We start from the raw sequence: 19,406 nt of genomic DNA, 5'->3' as shown, positions 1-19,406 counted from the left end.
GTAAAAGTATGCACATTTTCTCAAAATAAATTACAACTGTCAAAGGGGCTGTAATTTATTCAAATTGTTATGTGCAAACACAGAAACATGACTTCTCATTTTCAAATCATGCTGCTTGACTATCTCTTCACTGACTATCAAAAATTGCTAGTGGAGCCCTGGTTGTGGGAAAGAAAAGAACAATTAAGTCAGACTTCTGGGAGGTTTGAGGGGTTCTGGGGTTTTTTTTGTTTGTTTGTTTTTGTTTGTTTTTATAATTGTCTCAAGTATATGAACTGGGCTTTTTTCAAGTTCAAGGCAAATTACCACACATGTTTAAATGCCTTTAATTAGATATAGGCAACATTCACTGGCTTTTTTACAAATTTTTTTGCATAGACTATTGGGCTTTTTAGGCCCAAGCCCCGATAAGTTATTTAAATAGATTTTCTTAGTGAACTTCACCCCACCCTACTGCTAGGTACTCTCTTGTCTTTGTAGTTGGTCCTAATAAATTCTGACACCCACTGTACTGCCAACGGCCCAAGATTCAACCACTGGTCCTGTCCTCAACCTCAGTGAACTTTGTTAAAGTGCTTTGATATTTGTTCAAACAAACTTTATTGAGGTTTCAGGCAGATTACCAATGCAAATATGCCACAGCACACCTAACTAACTAGCGACAATGAAGTGTTGTAGCCCTGTCAGTCCTGGGTTATAAAAGAGACAAGGTGGATGAGGTAATATCTTTTATTGGACCAACTTCTGTTGGTGAGAGAGACATGCTTTTGAGCTCACCTGGAGGTGACCTGAAGAAGAGCTCTCTGTCAGCGTGAAAGCTTATGTTTCTCACCAACAGAAGTTGGTCCAATAAAATATATTATTACCTCAACCATCTTCTCTTTCTAGTGACAATGAAGGCACATATCTGGAGGGCAACTATTGAAGAGGTACAATGAAGGACCTAACACTTTGGGTGGTGTGGGAAAACATCAGGATGTGCATTACAAGCTACCAGCCCCAGAGAAAAATGTTTGAAAGGCAGAAAATTTGCTTGAAGTTACCCTTTAGAGCTGTTTGTCTCAGCTCAGCAGGGGAAGAGTAGAAAATCGGGGTTGCCTTTCAACATTGCACAATATCTATGTAAAAATGACAGTTTTCACTTTTTGTGAATCTGAAGACATGTTTTTTGCAGGCTTCCCTGTGATGTGTAATGTGCCCACAAAAAAGAACAAAGGCCTGATCCAAACTCTAATGAAGTCAATCCTTGCATTGACTTTATTGGGCTTTGGATCAAACCCTGAGGGCCTTATGGTAATCTCTCACTGAAAAAAATTGCAGCCGGAAAACAGAGGGCATAGGATAGTCTGACATTCACGTCTCATCATTTCCAGCTAATGCTCTTCGCAGAGAAGGAGGGATTTGAGCCCTGATTCTGCCAACACTTAGGCACGTGCTTAACTTTAATGCCAGGAATAGTGCCTGGCTGCACCATGGAGAAGGCATCAACAGCAGGAAGAGGAGCACCCAGACTACTAGATATACTGTTCCTGCAAGGTGCAGTCCTCCAGTCCCTGGCATCACATTTCTCTTAAGGTTTGCCAATTAATATTAACAGAGGTGGACTGGAAGTTATTGCTGCAAAGAACAGCATTAACATCTGCCAGATATGCATAAGTATTTGCATAGAGCTTTTTCATCTGCTGATTTCAAAATGTTCCAAAATGGTAGATAAACATTACCCCTTTTACAGATTACTGTGGATGAAGATAGGGATTCCAAATGAAAATTGTTCCAGAGTCTAGCTTTTTCCTCCTTTTATTGCAGGTATCAAAAATATGCATTTATGTTTTTATATTATATAGCCTGATAAAAACTAGTAGCTGGAAAAACAACAGCCCTCTGTGCAACAGTAATAGCAAAGAATGGTTGTCTTCTTTTTGCATGAGTGCTATTAACAGTGACAAATGATTCCTCCTAATCCCGACATGGTTTGTCTGGACATATGTATTCTATTAATGCAGATACCCTTGGCTTCACTTCTTTCCTAATAGTCACTGACGATTAAACTAAACATTAAGGATATGAAGAAACCTCATAAATTAAACAGTGCACAAGTCTTTGAGCTTTACCCAACTTCCTCTCCTACTCCAGGGGTTTCACATAAACTTCAAGACAGCATATTAATCTTATAGCTGGGTTATAAGTGATAAGGTATTTTTTTAATTGAGTCTGCATTGGCTCTAGATCTTTACTACCTTATCTATGTTCTCCCTCCCCATCTCTTGCCTCCCCCCACTGATAAGATTTTACTGTATTGGAAACCTTTATTGTATTAACTACAACTTTATATTTATTATAATGAAGCTTTTCTGTATATACAGACATAGATGTCCCTTTTGCTGTGTCAAATAAGAGAGATACAGAAACTTAAAATCTAGATAAGGTTTTATGTGACTTTTGGTGCCTCAATTTGTTTGGGTGCTCAGTTAAAAATGCTGGGCACTCACCCATTGAAAATCAGCCCCCTTTAAGTCATCTTGAGTTGGACACCCAAAAACTGAGGCAGTCCGAGGGTCACTAGTCCCTTCTAAAAATGTAGGCCTTTAAACCCCAGTGCAGCAAGATTCTTAAGGCTGTGTTGTAACTTTAAGCATATGTGTAATCCAACTAAAAACAATGGGACTACTTACATGCTTAAAGTTCAAGTACACCTTGCTGAATCGGGGCCATAGTGTGTTATTTCCACTAAGAATACTTTTTTACTTTAAATCAACTAATACATTCTACCCTTAAACGGCAGGATTTCCCCTTTGCTCCCATTGCACAAACTCAGTATGTATATTATTACAGTTGTTGCTCTTACTTTAAATAAGATATATTTTTTTAAAATCTGTCTGATTTTCTTAGGTGCTCTGCAAATCAGCAACAAATTATAATCTGGTGGTACCATCTGGCCTTAAACTTGACTGTGGCAATTTAAGTACCATGTAGAGCGGCTGCTGTGTTAACACCATTTTCTTCTTAAGTGTTAAGCAGGAGTGCTAAAGGCCTGTACAAACTGACCGGTAAGTAGTTCCTGGGGGCTACACTAAATTACTCATTTCTGTAAAAGAAGTTCCCCTTTTTCATATGAACATATAAATTCCCAGTTACAGGCATTGCGTCAGATTCAAACCAGTGATACGCAAGTGCAATGCCACCGAATTCAATGGAGTCACACCCATCACCAGTGAATTTCAGCAGTATCTCTTTTTCACTGACATATAGGGCCAGATCTTCAGTTGGTGTAAATTGGCAACGGGAGCTATGCTATGTACACAAACTGAAGGTCTTACCCATATAAGGCAAAATATGGGAGATCAGTTTCTCAGGGAAAAAAATGGAATGATGAGCACATCCAGTTATTAGACTGAAATTTTCTACCACACATCCAATCAAAAACATTGTATAGGACATAAGTTAGTTTCAGTGTGGTAATATATTGTAGTAGCAACATGACTGTAATCTGCGCCAGTGCTAGGCATAAGGAGACTAAGCAATCACCCAGGGCTTTGAGCAGCGCAAGGGCCCTCCCTTTGCTTTTTATTAGAAGAACTTGCCTGCTGTAGTATGGGGGGAAATCCTGCTTAGGGCCCCTAATGGGCTAGCACCAGCTCTGATTATAATTTATGTTTTTACCTTTTGTTTCAGGAGAGTTATATTATATTGTAAGCATCATAAAATATAACATGTGTTACATCAGTTCAGTGACTAGGGCTTCGCCTTTAAACCCAGTGAGAAGAGCTTGCCTGGGCAAATAAACTAGAACAAGCCTGATCCTGCAGTTTGTACATGCAAAAACAAACAAACAAAAAACAAACAAACAAAACCCTCCACAGGCATCAAGGGGAGTTTCATGCCAAAGGATAGCAAGATCAAAGACCAATTACAGAATCATGTCCCCACTTTACAGTGTCACTGTAACTAAGAAATCAGAGTTCCAAATTAATCTCCTTTTTCCTCCAACTCTACACAATTTTCCTCTTTCCCATTAACTTCCATGGGTGTTTATGCATCACTGCAAATTTTTCTGCAGAAGAAATGCATTGCAAAATTACAGGCCAGATTATCCTCATCTGGAAAGATATCAGGGAGCATCAAGGACATCCTTGAGTTCTCCATGATGACCTCAACTTCACTCCCCTGCTCCCAGATATACCAGGGAGCTGGAGATAGAGCACAAAGTTGTATTGTGACTAGTGCCTGTAATTTCATCTTTCTGTTAGTAGCACACTGGGGTTGAGGGCAAAGTTGAGGGCATTCAATGGGCTGGGCAGGTGGACAGGCTGTTCCCATGTCACTAGTACTATAGAATTGGAAAGTTCTGGAGTTCATTTTCAGCTCTCTGCTTTGCTTCTCATTATCAATGTTGTCCCATTGTAGGTGTTAGTATCAGCTATCACCAGTGCTATCTGACTTGGGCTATTTCCCTGCTTGTGTGAACTAATTCTAATTTCCCTCATCACCATCCTATGCAAGTATCTTCCAGCAGTGCCTTAAGCAACCTGCCAAACATCTGTCATGTGTGGTTTGTTCTCACTCATCCTCTCTCCAGAGGGAAGATTTCCCATCACCTATGAACAGATGTCACATGATTGTTACTTAACCAGTCATGAGGAGGGGATGGGGGCAGTGGGGAATAGTAACCATGAGAAAAAATTTAAAGGACATTATCAATTTATGTTTGACACAAAATATAAGTTTTAAACAAGCTAAAATGTTTCCATAATATTTTAGAATGCCAATTAAAGCACATTTTAAACACACATTCCACTGCAGGGTCAATTTCCAATACTGCATCATTAAAAGCCTGAAAATGAAACTGACAATGAAACCAAAGTAAAACTGACAATTGATTTGTTTGTCCAAATTGAGAAAAATGTTTAAACAAAGAATATAACTAATTACAAAACAAATTTTAAAATTCTTTCCTTCCCAATAACCTAAGGTGTTATTGGCAAGATAGATAATTAACAGTGTTGGTGTAAGCTAGTCAATGAAGCTTTGCCGATTTACACTAGTTGAGGATCTGGCCCATAAATTTTAAGCTGACAGTGTCATTTTTTTTCCAATAGAGGTATTACATCTATGGAATGAAAGTGTTATTTTGTATAGTTACAAAAACACAGCTGATGGTGTTAATTTATTAAGGGAGCTGAAGAAGTTCATTGAAAAGCTCCGAAAGGTAAGAATTCTTACTGACAATTTTACAAATGCCTTTATCTAAATTTATGGGCCATAAAGTCTAACAATATGATTACCAGTGAGATAGCATCATTTTCAATAACACAATGTTGCTCCAGAACAATCTATTTTATAATCCCATCTATTCTGGCTAGTCTGTTTCTTCAGATAGAAGTAACACGCTTTCTCCTTCTAAATTGACTGAGCATTTGAAACATTATTTGATAATAGTTTACAGGCAGGGTCCAATTTCCACTGTATGAAAAGAAGGAACAGTCTCGGAGTCTCTCTTGTAAATGCCAATGACTGGCTTATGTACTCTTTTCATGTAATTTAATAAATACAAAATATAGACAGTACATGAGCAGACAAGTATGGTATTTATGACCTCGAAATGCAGCTGGGGGGGACGACAATTTATATCAGAGGGCAATAAATTTTCTCCAAGAACTTTGATACGTTTTTGATACCAGCAGCTTCTTGGATGCCCTATGCTACCCTTAATTCATTAGGTTCATAATTAGTACTGGCCAGACACAAAAGAAACAGATGCTTTGTTAATTAATAGTTAATTTTTACTCTTTTAATCCAGTTGGTAGTTTGCATTAATTGAAGCACAACAGACTGCTGTTCAAGACTTAAAATACATTCATGTGAAGTACTAACCAACCCTTACTCTGGTGAGGGTCTATTTCCCCCTTACTTGTGCCCAAACAATTCTCCTGGTAGTGTCAAGGGGAATCATGTATGCGTATTGATGGAAGCAGCATATATATTGATGAAAAAAGACTCCAGAGAAGATGTTGCTGGATTACTTATTCTGGTATAGATATCTGTGACCAAATGATGCTGCCTAGAAGACAGTCTCATTAAAAAGTAAAAAAGAAAGAGAAAGAGAAAGAACAAGCTTTGAAATAATAAAATCATTAAACAAGAGCAGCTTGCCGAGCTTATTAAGAAGGAAACAGACTGAAAATACATTTTTTCAAAAATAATTGCATCCCTTGTTGAAAATGGAAATGAGCCTGTGGTAATCCTTTCAAAATCTGAGGAAGTGCTCAAATTGATCCACTAATAAGATGCATATCTAAAACCTGCATATTAAAGTAACATTTAGGACTTATCAACTAGCTAAAGCAAAGAAACCAAGAGCTAAAAGTTTTTTTTTCCAGCCTTAATTCTGCCCATTAGAACTAGTCAGGTTATTCACTGTAAACAACAGGCTCTCAATTTTTAACTCAATTGATCTCACTGGTTTACTCCTGGTTTACACTGGTGCAGCTTTTTTTTTTTTAAATTTGCTCCCACTGACATCAACTTTTTGCCACTGGCTTCAGAGAAGCAATACTGTGAATGGTGTCTAGTTATTGCATTGGTCTCAGTAAAGTGCATGATACGATCTTTCATGTTAAATATGCGCTTCATTCACCCTTTTGGACAAAGTGGCCTCCTAAATCTAATCTAACTTCCTCTAGTCAGATCATTACATGAAATTTTAAATAAAGGTTATGTTCCTTTGTGAATTTACCCATGGATAATGAAATTCAAAATATGTAAAAGTAAATAAATATTGCTTTGGCATTCTAATAGAATTTGCACTACCATCTCATCCTTTCACTGGCAAATGTGCATGCAGTCATTGAAATCTATGTTGTTTTGCTTTTTGGATAGTGGAAGTCTTTAAAGTAAGAACAAATGACCAACTATATGGGTCAACACTCATATAGCTAATAAATTTGAGGGGAGTAAAATGTTTCTGCTCCATACATAGTAACTTCTATTTACATTGTATACGATCTTGTGATAGACACCTGATACGATACAACACACACACACACACGCAAATTCTTAATTTTACATTGACATCCTGTTATAGTAGTTAGTGTGTTAACAGGGATGGAATTAAAGTTATCTGACAGTGTATTATCAGTGTCAATCACAACTAGTGAAGTAGCACTTTTGAATACACCACCACCAAGACACCAGTCTATATTAAGAACTATAGGCCCACATCTTGCAAGTTTCTCAGTGTGAGCAGACCCAGTCCTCAAGCAGAGCCCCAATGGCTTAAGTGGGGCTCCACCTACACAAAACAGCTTGCAGGATCAGGGCCTCACTGTCTGTAAAATTTCAATTTAAAAATGTCTTTTGTAATTTAGAACAGGCCAGAGAAAAGAAAAAAATTGGAAGTCACAACAAAAACTGACCAGTCTGATTTCAGAGTAGCAGCCTTGTTAGTCTGTATCCGCAAAAAGAACAGGAGTACTTATGGCACCTTAAAGACTAACAAATTTATTTTAGCATGCGCTTTCGTGAGCTGCAGCTCACTTCTTCGGATGCATAGAATGGAATAGCACCAAACAAAATGAATCCTTTTTTAAAAAGCAAGAGGATTAAGTTTCAGCCTTATGGGAAGTTGAGTTATAACATCAAACAAAGTTTAAAAATGGAAATAGCAACTGGCTCGTGGCTAAAAGCACCAAATTCTTGTTCTGTCATTCCATAATAGTGTACTTTGCCAAATGAATAGTCACTACTGCAATTTCATTTAATACACATTTGGGGGCGTTTTCTGTTTGTTTGTTTAAAGTTCTATGTTCACTTGCCATGACAGACAATATTAATCCACTACGTGCCTCCAAAATGAAAAATGTATACTTAATTTTGCCAAGTTATCTACTTTTTTTTTCTTTTTTAAACACTACGGCCTCATTTTCCAGCTAAAATGCTGAAAATAATAAGGCGTTTAGCAGATTTATGTTTCAGGCATTCAAGTATGAGAAAGGACTCCAACCTGAACTTCTGTTTGTGAAAGAAATAGTATCCTCATATAGAAAAAATACATTTTATTATGGCACTGAAAGCTTGTTTTCCTTATTTTCTTACAAGTCTACAATGTTAAACTAGAATCCTCAACGTCTTAACTGTAGATTAGCTGATATTTAAATTATATTAAGGGGAAAGAAGAAGGAAGGGAAAATGAGGAAATAGAAGACCAAAATCTCCAGGAATTAGGTATGCAGACGATGCTGATCCCCCCACTCCCACCCAAAAGGGTCCCCAGTCCTACCTGTTACACCACAGCAAAACCACAGTATTTCTAGGAAACACAAAGCAAGCTCAATCTTTATCTGGGAATATCTTGGGAAAGCGTTGCTGTCACTAGAAGTCCAATCAGGACAATAGAAATTGGAGATGGAAGAGACCTGATTGATCATGGAGCATATCCACTTGGAAGCACTAGAGATAATACATACCTCACATACACACATTTGAGAAAGGATGAACCTGATAATAGATTGATATTGCACTGCTTCACTTGGAGCATCATAAAAAACCGAGGTAACAGTGTAAGCAGGACACCTAATGGTACAGCAATTGCAGGAAAAAAAGAGAAACTTGCCTGAGAATTCTCAAAAATTATAAAAATGTAAGTAGGAGCGGAAAAGCATTTTCACAGTCAAAATTTTGTTTATTGAAAAGTAAAAATACAACCATAGGCTGAGAATAATGCACCCTCTGTACAAAAAAAGGTGTACATGTTTGTTTTAATGTAAGCCTTTGCTAAGTGGCTTTGATTCAAAATGTGACACTGTTTTCCTGCAGCAACCAACCTAACCACATCGATTCTAAAGGACACAGTAAATAACATGAGATATGCGACATGCCATGCTATTTGTTGAGGTTGTCTCCTTTACTAGCAGTCATTTACTCATCCAAATTAGTTGTAATATGTGTTCCAATCTGAATCATGGAAACTAGCCACTGATTTGAGTAAGTAACTTCCTACTTCTTTGCTGAAGGCATTGTTGAAATAACTAACCCAACTGCTAAAACAAGCTTCTTCCCCCAGCCTTGCCTCATTCCCTTTCAGTTTTACATACCTCCACATATTGGATCAGTGTCAGGAAACCCACATGAATTTGCTGCACAAATTCATTTCAAAGATACACTTTTACTCTCAAACATGCAATTTAAAAAACACAGACTCACAACTTGTTAAAATATGTGTGCAATCAAAAAAAAAAGGTAGCATTTTCAAGACCAAATGATCATTTAGACTGATTTAACCACAGAACCATCAGCAGTAATAAATGGAAATGAGTGCATAGAACTTGGAAAGAAGTATTAACTATTCTGCATTCAGGGCAAATTCTACTCTCAGATGTGCACACAATGTCCATTAAATCTAATCAGCAGTGTGCACGCATATCGAAACTCAGAAATTGACATATCTAGTTGCTATGGTAATACAAATAACAGAGTAATATTTTGTTTAAAGCACCAAATCACTGAAGTCAGAACTACCATTAAAACTACATTGCATTTACAGTGGAAGAGTGATTTAGGAGTAAATTCAAACCCAATGTGAGTAGGCACCACCCCTACTCCTTACACCAGCCCAGAATTTCGCTCTACCATTACAATTCTCTATTATTTAAATATCCACAGGGGGTCCTTCTTATTGGCTCTTAATGTGTTTTATCATAATCCCCGATCAGCAGTTGCAATGGGGATACGGAAATAGAAATTTTGCATATGATAGGATTTAATGTGTTTTGGTTGTGAGATATCAAACCTGGCATATTCCATGAGAGCTCTCCTTATGAGGTTGATTATTAGTTATATTGTGGTTGTGCTCAAAGATCCAGTCAGGTGATGGGAACGCCTTGTGATAGAAGCTGTAGAAACATAGACGCACACAGTCCTTGCAAGCCCAGCAAATACTAAACAGACTTTACATGTGTGCACCAGTGGAAATAGAGCACTGAATGAAATATATATCATTTCAAAGCTTGACAATAAGCATAACTGGGGATGTGGGAGGTGGGTTACATTAAAATGACAAACAGTGTTGATTAATAGTTAGAGCATGGGGCTGGAGGCCAAAATCCTAAATCTCAGCTCTCCCCAACCTCTCTGTGCCTCAGATTCCAAATCTGCCAATAGGCAAAGTAATACTTAGCTACCTAAGAGAGGAATTGTGAAGGTTACATTGCCCCTTTGCCAAGCAGTAGCAGATTGCCAGGGCCTTGCAGGTCAGTTACCCATTTGGAGCATAAACTGATGTTGAATCAAATATTATCTTCCTGTAATATGTTTACTTGAGTGCACTTTGTAAACAGTGTTTCACTGAACAGGACACAAGTAATTCTCTTCTTGCAGAAACCTCAAGTAAATAACCATTGCCCTGTCCATTGAGCAGCTGATTTGTGTCCTTCTCTTCCCCTCCCCATAGCCTCACAGCTTCATAGTCTCCCCTTCCTTCCCCAGCGCCCAACATTTACACCTGAGACGTCTCTAGGAGCAGGTCTACACTACAAAATTAAATCAACCTAAGTTATGTTGATGTACAGCCACCGCAGTGATTAAATCGCTTTTGCATGTCCACACTACACTCCTCGTGTTAGCGTTGTGCATCCTCACCAAGAACACATGCACCGATTTAACTATCAGTGTGAGGCATTGTGGGATGGCTTCTGAAAGGCAGCGACAGTCGATGTCAGCAACGCAGTGTCTACACTGACACTGTGTCGACCTAATTACATTAACTTAAGCTCTCACAGAGGTGGAGTTAAGTCAGTGTGATCAGCGAGTGGGAGCTACATTTTAGTGACATAAATTTAGTGACATTTAGGTTGACACAAGCTGCCTTATGTTGACCTAACTCTGTAGCGTAGACATGGCTAAGCAAAGCTGTGTCAGTCAGGGTGTGATTTGTGACTGATAACTGTGTGGGCCAAAGCTTCCAATGTAGACACAGCTGTACCGGCAAAACTGTGCTTTATCCAGCATAGCTTGTTTTGCTTGGAGGGGAGAAGGGGGGACAGGAATACACCATATTGACAAAAGCGCAGTTTTGCCAATATAAGTTGTGTCCACACTAGGAACACTTTGCCAATATAGTAGACCAGTGTAGCTATAGCAGAGTGCTCCTAGGGTAGACCTGGCCTAAAACTGCTAAAGAGACCATATGGCCTGAAAGGAGTCTACATCTCCTTACTATATGTTCCATTCTATGCATCTGAAGAAGTGGGCTGTAGCCCACGAAAACTTATGCTCAAATAAATTTATGAGTCTCTAAGGTGCCACAAGTACTCCAGTTCTTTTTGCAAATACAGACTAACAGGGCTTCTCCTCTGAAATCTACCCTCCTTGTGTAGCTGCTCTGCAACACAAAGGAACTGCAAAGCCTAAACTATCAGACAACTGTGAGTGCTTTAACCTTCCTTTCTATAACCTTACAGAGCTTTAACATACCCTTATTGAGTCTTGGGATGCAGTTAACGGGTGCTTATACATCAGTGATTGCTAATGTGCAACCCATTAGCATTTTCCACAGCAATTAATTACTTAAATGTTTGCATTGTACTGAGAAGATGTCACATATGTAAAGACCATCTAAATAGCAAGTATTCTATTTTTTGGTAATTAAAATGCAGAAAAAAGCACTTCAGATTTTGTATACATTTGCATTTATCATATATTGGTATATACATATGAACACACAGATACTCACTTTCATATGCGTAGACATACATAATAACACACTAGAGGAGGCTAATTAAAATACCAACTTAATAGGTGGAGGAGCTGTGCATATGTCAGAGATGGAGCTGTCAGCAGACAAAACACATACAGTACTAAACCCTTGCTTTAAACACACACACCAGTTCAATTTACATAAGTTGAGCATTGTACTCTACTATCAATATTTTGTTCCTCAAATGCACTTAGGCAGTAGTGTAGACATAACCTATGTTGGCACCTCTCAGGGTGTGAATATTCCACACACACACACCATAAGTTACACCAGAGGGGTAGCCGTGTTAGTCTGGTTCTGTAAAAGCAGCAAAGAGTCTTGTGGCACCTTACAGACTAACAGATGTTTTGGAGCATGAGCTTTCGTGGGTGAATACCCACTTCGGCATCCGATGAAGTGGGTATTCACCCACGAAAGCTCATGCTCCAAAACGTCTGTTAGTCTGTAAGGTGCCACAAGACCCTTTGCTGCTTTTACATATAAGTTACACCGATGAAAGTGTTTGTGTGCACAGCTTCTTCCACTGACATAGCTTATGCCGCTTGCGAAGGTGTTTTTTTTGTCCACTTAGAGTGTCTTCACCAGATACGCCGCAGTAGCACAGCTGTATCAGTACAGGTGCGCCGCTGCAGTGCTGCACGTATAGATATACCCTTAGTATAACTATTTGCAGCAAGTGCACTTATAAGTTTGATTGCCAATTTACATTGCCTTCTTTGTTGATTATGGTTATAAGAAGGCTTTTTTTCTTTAAATGGGAAAACTAACAAATAGATTCCTCAACCCTATCTATTCTGCAAGCACTTGTGCTCAGGCTAAAGAGGCAAAAATTGAGAGCTCTTGTTAAGTTATTGGCAGCACAACCGTGCCACCCATATGCATACATTTTCCCTGTGAGGAAAACAGCCAAGGTATGTCATAGTTGGCTCAGTAAATAAGCAATCTTCTTGCAATATAACCACTTACTTATTTTGATAGGGCCCCACTGTACATACATTAACTCACACACACAGGGGCCAATTCTGCCACCTTTATTCCTGCCGAGTGTTACCTCGCTCCCAAAATACTTGCAGAATGAGTATTACTCGGTATTATTAAGGTGGCAGAATTAGGCCCTAAATAAAGAAGTATTATAGTCTATTTTGACATAGTTGAAAGCCAAGAATTACAGTACCAGAGAACTGTTATAGCAAACCGTTTAATATAGACAGAAACAGTATCAGACTTCATACTGTACACACTAACCAAATAGCACTATTGTCCTTCCTTGCAGTAAAGTGCATGTGAAAAACAAACAAAATAAAAATGATACGAGTTAAAGAGTGAGATCATGTGTGCTAATAAGTCTAACAAAGATTGTCAACTCAACATGTCAGAGTCCAAATGAGGTATCAAATAACAGACTCCCACAACATGTACCATGACCTCATGGCCATAAAGTGCAAAGTGAAACTCAGCTGAATGTTTTGTGTCTGGACCAACATATATTAGATAAAACTCTATCACCAGCCCTTAACGTCTTTATGCATTTCATGGAATCATTAAAGGTGATAAGGATGAATGACAGCATTGCTTAAGAGGGGATGACTTTCAATGATTAGTATCTATGAATCTACCACCCTCATCATCAGGATGTCTAGACTGTGTTTGACCATTCTTACATGACAAGCAAGTTCGGGAGTTAAGGGCCCCTCAAGTAATATCACATCACTGACCACAGATTATGCTAATTGCAACTGTGGCACAACAGCCTGGGAAGAGAAGCAGACTTTCTGGCTGACAGCTATAGCAGCTCACGCATCACCAGTACAACAGCTATGTGTGAAGCACAGCTTAGGAGGTAGACACACTGGATTCCACACTACCTTTAGTTTCAAAATGGTCTTTAGAGATAACCTGAAATAGAAAACATTACTGTGGTCTAATTTTGAGGTGAGAAAGGCATGAATAATTGTAGCAAAAACCTATTCATGGTAATAGCGACTACGTAAGTATCAAGAGGCAACCACAGATCTAACACGATGGCCATATTGCAAATCTGCATAACAAGAAGCTGGCACACTCTTTCCAGCATGGGGGCAAATAAGATCTTTGCCATCTTTTTAAATAGCTTTCACGTTATGCCAACATTACCACAGTCTTGGCAGGTTGAAACCCAAAGAAGCTTAGGCAAAATTTTGATTGTTCTGGCTAGAAGGCTATTTCTACCAGGTAGAAACTTGCCTTCTAAAATGCAATTAGAGGGAAATTCCTGTAATTGTAAATCAGGAATATTCATTATGTGTATGATATAAAGGCAAACAATATGACATACTGATTATTAATTCTGCATAACTGTGAACTTAGTACAGTTCTTAAATACAATATTCATAAATACAAGGTGATTGTACCTCGTGATGCACATACGCATCACCGAGATTTGGAATAACCCAAGCACCACTGGGAATATCAGCAACTTCTATGACAAACCAATTCATCAAGATACAAGCAATCTGATGAAAGTGAGTTAAGGCAGGCATGTACGTTCACTATGCTTGTTCTTGAAGAGTTACAAAACAAAGTAAGGTTTGATCTAAAAGGAACATGAAAGAACTGTAACATTATGAACAAACTGGTTGGACCAGTCACTTATACTGCTGCCTAAAACTGGTCTATCACAAAGATTACAGCAAACACACATACTCAAATGCAAGAGCCAGCCCTCAGAAACATCATGAGATTGTCTGACACTCCATGAAGGAGTTTGTCTCCCTAAATTAATAAATGGATTACAATGGATTTAGACTAGTCTCAAGGGCAGGTACCCTTTTTCTTTATTGTATGTAAAACACTTAATACGCTGTTGTTGCAATAAATAATACAGTATGTTAGCATTTTTTACTCTCAGCTATGCATATATTTTATACATTTCTATATATTTCCTATAAATATTATTAATTTAAGGCCCAATCTTTTGTTGAGAATAATTTTGCTCACACAAAGATTTTAATCTGACCATTTTTGCCAGAAGCATAGATTGAGGATGAAAACCAAGGGCCATATATGATATACATTTGGCTGCACTTTTACTGCCATATGTTTCCTCCTTACATCTGAGAAATTCCTTGAAGGTAATGACATTTTTGCACTAAGGCTGGGGGTAAAATATGGTCCTAAGTGGATGGATATACATTTTTGTTGTGTGTTTGTTTTTAAACAGGTAGGATTAAGCCTTTCAGACATAAGGTACCAGAATAAGGTCTGATCAACACACAGTTTTTGAACAATTTATGTTGTTTTATCAAAATAAGTTATACTAATATACACACTTTTATGCTGGTATAACCACATCTACACCAGGGTTTGCACCAATTTAACAATATCAGTTTCTAAACCAATACAGTTAATTTGTTACAAAAAGTATGTGTGTGTAGACAAATCCATAGATGCTAAAAGGGCATATTCCACCTTCTTTTCTTATGCAAAACTACCATTGCAAGTCAATGGGAATTCTGCGCTAGAATGTAGCGTAATATATGGCTGTGATACAAATCTGGGACCATATAATGTCCTTGACCCGTACATGCAATTCCCATTGGTATCTGGTAGACAGATGACAATATGTGACCCAAAAGTTGTAAAAGAAACTTTTACCATTGGTTTAGCAGTATAAAGCAATATTTGAACATGAGTAAAACACTTTGTTCCATGCAGTCTACAGAATAATTTAAAGATACCATAAACATGCACACTAATATACATTTAGTGATGTACAAATATTGCATTGTATTGAACAATTCTCATATTAAAATTAATAAATGAAAAACCCTTAAGAAAAGTAGAGATCCAAACCACCAGACACTATGGGAAACCGAAAAGAACCTCTGTAGTTAATGAGTTAACCAATATCTAGCCTTGCACATTCCCAGTGTATAATACTGTGCTCACATGAATGGTTGACCACTGAAAATCAAAACTAAACTGATGCAGAATACAGTGGAAAGCAGGTTATCTGAATAGTAGTGCTACCACTGATTTGCCAGTTACACTTCAGTTTGCTACTGATAAAGTGCACTAGGCAATAACTGGCACGACTATTACTGGAAATTACTACTATTAAAACTATTACTGTGACTGGATTGGTGAAAATGTATGTTAGCTTCACTGTTGTGTTAATCTGGGTTTACACCAACACGTGTGAGACAGATTCTGATCTCGTGTGTTTACATTTTCAATAATTCTGTTTTGTTTGGTTTTGGAATGTTCATGATTCCTTTTTTATTATTAAAAAGTCAACAATAAAGTCAGTTGTCTCTCAGCTGTATTGAAATTTGTTTTTAATTCTCAAAGTTTGGAGAAAGATATAACTTTATAAAAAATTGACACTGAAGTCATCTCCTTAACCAAAAGTTCCAGAGGGGTAGCCGTGTCAGTCTGGATCTGTAAAAGCAGCAAAGAGTCTTGCAGCACCTTATAGACTAACAGACGTTTTGGAGCATGAGCTTTCGTGGGTGAATACCCACTTCGTCGGATGCATGTAGTGGAAATTTCCAGGGGCTGGTATATATTTAAAGTTGTACATTTTTGGCACTCTAATGAGCACTGTACTAGCATCTGATTTCTTTTTTTAAATACAAAAAAAGAAAAGAGTAATCAGCTCTTTGTATAATAAAGAAGTGACATTCAGTTGAAATTTTTAAAAAGTGAATGCTCAGAAGTACATCCAATTTAAAATTTCTCAGATGCATCATTTTAGTTTACTGTAGCACTTCATTGGTTTGTATTGCTGCATAAATTCATTACAATATGTTTGGATTTACAGTCAGGACAGGGGTGCTGTATCAGTTTTTATAGTGGAGAGGCTGAAAGCAGAAACAAGTGTATTTGGTTGTTATGACTACTTCAAGCCAGGGGGGGTGCTTCTGCACCCCCAGCATCCCTAGTTCCAGCACCCCTGAGTCGGGGCTCAGGATATGTATATCAAAAGGATGATCCCATGTACCTGAAACGTGAGGCAGGTTCTGGAGTCATGATGATGGTCTGATCTATCATCCACCTATTACTTTGAAAGAAACATTAAAATTTGGAACTGCTACTTTATGATTCTCAAATGAGGATTCATCCTGTATCATTCACTTCAATGGTAATTTTACCAGTTAATTCAATGGAAGCAGTAAAACATGCCACCAAAAAGCACTCTTCTGCTCACCTTTTGTGATCATACATTACAGTGAACTATCAGGCAACTGGCATTTTGAAGATGGCATACTGCATTCTATCTTTGTCAACAGGTCTAACTCTCCTGGTGTGAAAAGCTACTGCCAAACAATTATACTGTGGGGAAAAAAACATACTCCTTATCACTTCTTTACTGCCATTAATAGACTGGGGTCCTGGTCCATACCTAGGCCTGTAGACAGGACAGTAATACCAATAAAACAATAACAATTGCTACCTCTTAATACTATAACCTTTAGTATTACCCTTGCACCTAAACTCAGTCTGTGTTTCAAAACAATTTTATCTGAGCTGCACAATCACAGCAAAGGGAGTCAACTCCCCCCAAAAACCTGCCCTCATTACATCAACGACAGGTACGAACTTGCTTCTTAGAACCAGAGTGTCTCTTGATTTCAAAGATTGTGTAATTAGCTTTTCTAAAAGGCGTGTTTCTCCTTTTCAAAGATGGTTTTATTGTCCAGAGTCACGAAATGCAAACTCACTTATGCTCAGCAGTTCTAAAAGACTTTCTAAAACTATCAGGTCTCTTCTCAAGCGATTTTTTAACAAAAATCTACATTGTGTTGTTGTTATTGGAGGATTTCCAAGACAAAAACGATTTTCCCTGGAACTGAAGTTTGCTGCCTCCTCTTGAAACTTACAAAAGGGGGGTGGGGGGGAGAAGAAGAGTTTGACCAGCCAGAAGCTGTTTTACATTGAAACCGGTTCCTTAACGTATTAAAATCTTGCAGTAAACTAGTCTACACAATTTTCAATATGCCCAGGTCAGTGAGAGAAACAGCAAGCGCAGCTGACAGTAAGAGACATGCAGTTCATTCATAAAGCTTGCCAATTTGTTTAGACTGGGCACCACACGTACAAGTGCTTCCCGTTTTTAAGAAGAGTGGAGGGAATGGGCACATATTGAGCTTTTTCCTTGGGGTATTTCTGCCGGACAGATAAACAATGCTCAGGAAACGATCAGGAGCAGGTGAGAATGACAAGAAAAGAGACCAACATCACTGCAGTTGTTATAAAACTTAGGCTTGCATGGAACAAGAGTTATTTGGCTCAGGCATGCATGTGAATCATTCGTGGCGTTCCCCCCACCCCTGTTGTATTAGTTACAGGAAGACGATCATAAGCCTGGGGCAGTAACCCCTTAGTAGGGCAACCAAACCTCTTGTGAAACCGACACAGCAGCCTGTCACCGCCTCTCCCCTCGTGGCTTATTACCCCACCGATGCTTCCGAAAGGCACTAAAACACTTCCAAGGATATTGGCACGATGTGCACGCGGACACGCCGGGAGGGATTGCTTGACCAAGCTGCCTCGGAAACTCATCGGGCCAGGTGCCGCTGGGTCACACCCCCGGGGCAGAACGTGGCCCCCCAGTTAGTAAAGGGCAGCGTGGGAGCTAACAGAGGGGCCGATAAAATCTCTGGCATCGTCAGCCAGCCTAGGAGGAGATCGCAGCGCGGCGGTGTGATCCCCCCCCCGCCCCCGGAGCCAGCAAGCCCCGGACTCAGGAGGCGGCACGCCGCGAAGCTGTCACAGCGCGGCCAAGGAGTTGGGACATTGCCCCCCTCCCGGCCCTGACAGCGCAGCGCTGGGGCAGCGCCGGCCGGCGCCCGGAACTCCAGCTATGGAGCCGGAGGGAAAGTTTACAGCTTCCCCGCCCCCCCCCCCAGCCCTGGAGGCAGCGGGGCTCCCCCCCCCCCGAGCCGCCCCACTAGGGCGCCCCCCACAGCGCGGCCAGCCCCCCGGGGCGCGACCGGTACCTTTCTTCTCCTCCACCGCGGCGCTGAGGCAGAAGCCGGCGAGAAGCAGCACCAGGACAGCGGCTGCTGCCCGGGGCCGGCGGCTCCAGTCCCCCATCCCGGGCTGGGAACTAATCCCGGGGGCTCGGCGCGGCTCTTCCCTGGTCCCTCCGGCGGCGCTCAGCTCCTCTCCCCGGGTCCGCGCCCCGCGGCTCTGCGGACCATGCGGAGCTGCTGCCCGGGCACCAGGCGGCGGCGGCGGCGGCGCTGGGGCTAAGGGGCTCCGGGCTCCCCGGCGGCTGGCAGCGGCTCCCACCCCACGTGCGTGGCGGAGACAGTGCCCCGGGGTCTGGCTGGGAGCCGGCGGCTGCTCCCGGGTCTCCTCCTCCGGCGGTGGCTGCGCGCCCGGGGCTGAGGGAGCTCCGCGCTCTCCCCCTCCTCCTAACGCCTCCGCTCGCAGCAAAACTTTCCCCGCACGCAGCGAGCGAGCGAGCCAGCCGCGCTCAGGGGTTTCCTCGGGGGAATCCGCCCGCCCAGGAGGGGGCGGGCCGGCGGGGACGGGGGCGGGGATGAGCAGGGGGAGGAGGCGGCGCCTCGCCCTGCTGGGCTCCAGGTGAGGGGCTGGCCGGGGCGCTCACCTGCCCGGGGGGCGGGGAGGAAGCGAGGGAAATTCCCTGCCCCCGTCTCCCTAGGCCCTG

At 40.5% G+C, this 19,406-nt stretch overlaps 1 protein-coding gene across 1 annotated transcript in view; it reads right to left on the bottom strand.

Annotated features, from left to right (window-relative positions):
• EGFR (epidermal growth factor receptor) overlaps nucleotides 1-19,200 on the bottom strand; it is a 260,822-nt gene extending 241,622 nt beyond the window's left edge. The window contains exon 1 of the mRNA XM_045005882.1: nucleotides 18,730-19,200. Coding sequence (XP_044861817.1) covers nucleotides 18,730-18,826 — 97 coding nt within the window. The 5' untranslated portion in view covers nucleotides 18,827-19,200. The remainder of the gene's footprint in view (nucleotides 1-18,729) is intronic.
• Between the last annotated feature and the right edge of the window lie 206 nt (nucleotides 19,201-19,406).

The sequence above is a fragment of the Mauremys mutica genome, chromosome 2 (assembly GCF_020497125.1).
Source record: "Mauremys mutica isolate MM-2020 ecotype Southern chromosome 2, ASM2049712v1, whole genome shotgun sequence".
Classification (NCBI taxonomy): Eukaryota; Metazoa; Chordata; order Testudines; family Geoemydidae; genus Mauremys; species Mauremys mutica.
Note: the sequence above shows the minus strand (reverse complement) of the source record. Positions and strands in the feature narration are given on the sequence as shown.